Below are 1,329 nucleotides of genomic sequence, written 5' to 3'. Positions count from 1 at the left end.
ATAAGTAAACCAATGTATTTACCTATCCTTCACCAACACATTTTCTATGTTAGACATTTTATAATGTGAGATTACATATAAATGGCTCGGCTTGTCATCAACAGGAAATGTTATTGTAACCATACCATCTCCTTGTCTAAAAGTCAAAGAATTCTTAATGTCTACATCAATTTCTTCGGTTTGTAAAAGTTCAGCAACATTTTCACGGTATGATTTGTGCTATAAAAAAAAAAATATTAATGTTAACATTATAAACATATATTATTTTTATTACAATCTTCATTGGATTTTTGTTTCTGGATTTTTTTTTCCCGCTTGTTGCATTACGTTTTGAATTAGGTTTTATTTTCGATACTGACGGACTCATTTCCTTATCAACAGTTTCACTAAAATGTTCATCCTAAACATAGTTAATTTACAAAAATGAATGAGTGATGTAATAATCTAACTCTATAAATACAGTCAAATGTATTAACATAATTATAATTATATTGTATTTATTATATTCTATGTTGTATTCAAACATTAAATATTATTTTAATTTTATATGTTTGTATCATGAATTATAACTATAGAGTTGAGTAGTGTTACAACAGACTTCCAATTTTTTTCAGTATTACATATTATAGATATTATATATTATTTTTTACTAACCTCTGAATCCGAAGAAGTTATTGATCGATGATATGGCATTGTGGTTGTTGTACAAATAGCTCCTTGTGCTGAATTGAAATCTTGAAGACTTAAATATCTATGATTTTACACTGGTATATATAGTCAGATTTTACCACTTCTATAAAAACTTGAACAGCTATTTGATATACAATGACCTTTCTACATTCTTAAAGTGTTCTGGTAGCTAATTTATTATCTGTGTTGTTATGCAGAGAGTCATCTCTTCTGCGAATTATTAAATATTTATCAGTTATTACATCCTGGTCTAATGGTTACGTATATGTACATATATACGTATATCTATTCGTCGCTTTGGCAATCCTCCATAGCCTGTCAACTGATACGTGTTTTGTGTTCTTAGAAAATATAATATGGCTCGCGATTACCCACTCGGTTATTTTAAATACCCGGTTAACCTTTTACTGTATTCGTATATTTGCAATTTTGACTATTGCCAAAATTGTTTAAGGAGGTCGTTTACCTACTTGCTTATTCCTAATTTTTAACTATCATATATAATGATTTTTTTATGAGTTGTGAGTAAACGGATACTATCCGTTACACTAGAAATAAATTAGAACGTTCAATGTCAAATACATTCTGAAACAATACATCGAAAAAAAACAAACGTTGGAAGAGAATGCAAGTTTTAAA

General features: G+C 28.1%; 1 protein-coding gene across 1 annotated transcript; it reads right to left on the bottom strand.

The window, feature by feature from the left end:
* Positions 1-22: 22 nt before the first annotated feature.
* Positions 23-963, bottom strand: LOC107885571 (the record flags this gene model as incomplete). Its single annotated transcript, XM_016809220.2, has 3 exons — positions 655-963; positions 275-400; positions 23-219 (listed from the first exon to the last, which is right to left on the bottom strand). Coding segments are annotated over exons 1-3 (362 nt in total), but the record flags the coding sequence as incomplete, so codon positions are not given.
* Positions 964-1,329: the final 366 nt, after the last annotated feature.

This window comes from Acyrthosiphon pisum, unplaced genomic scaffold (genome assembly GCF_005508785.2).
Source record: "Acyrthosiphon pisum isolate AL4f unplaced genomic scaffold, pea_aphid_22Mar2018_4r6ur Scaffold_1818;HRSCAF=2320, whole genome shotgun sequence".
NCBI lineage: Eukaryota > Metazoa > Arthropoda > Insecta > Hemiptera > Aphididae > Acyrthosiphon > Acyrthosiphon pisum.
This window is presented reverse-complemented; position numbering and strand designations above follow the sequence as displayed.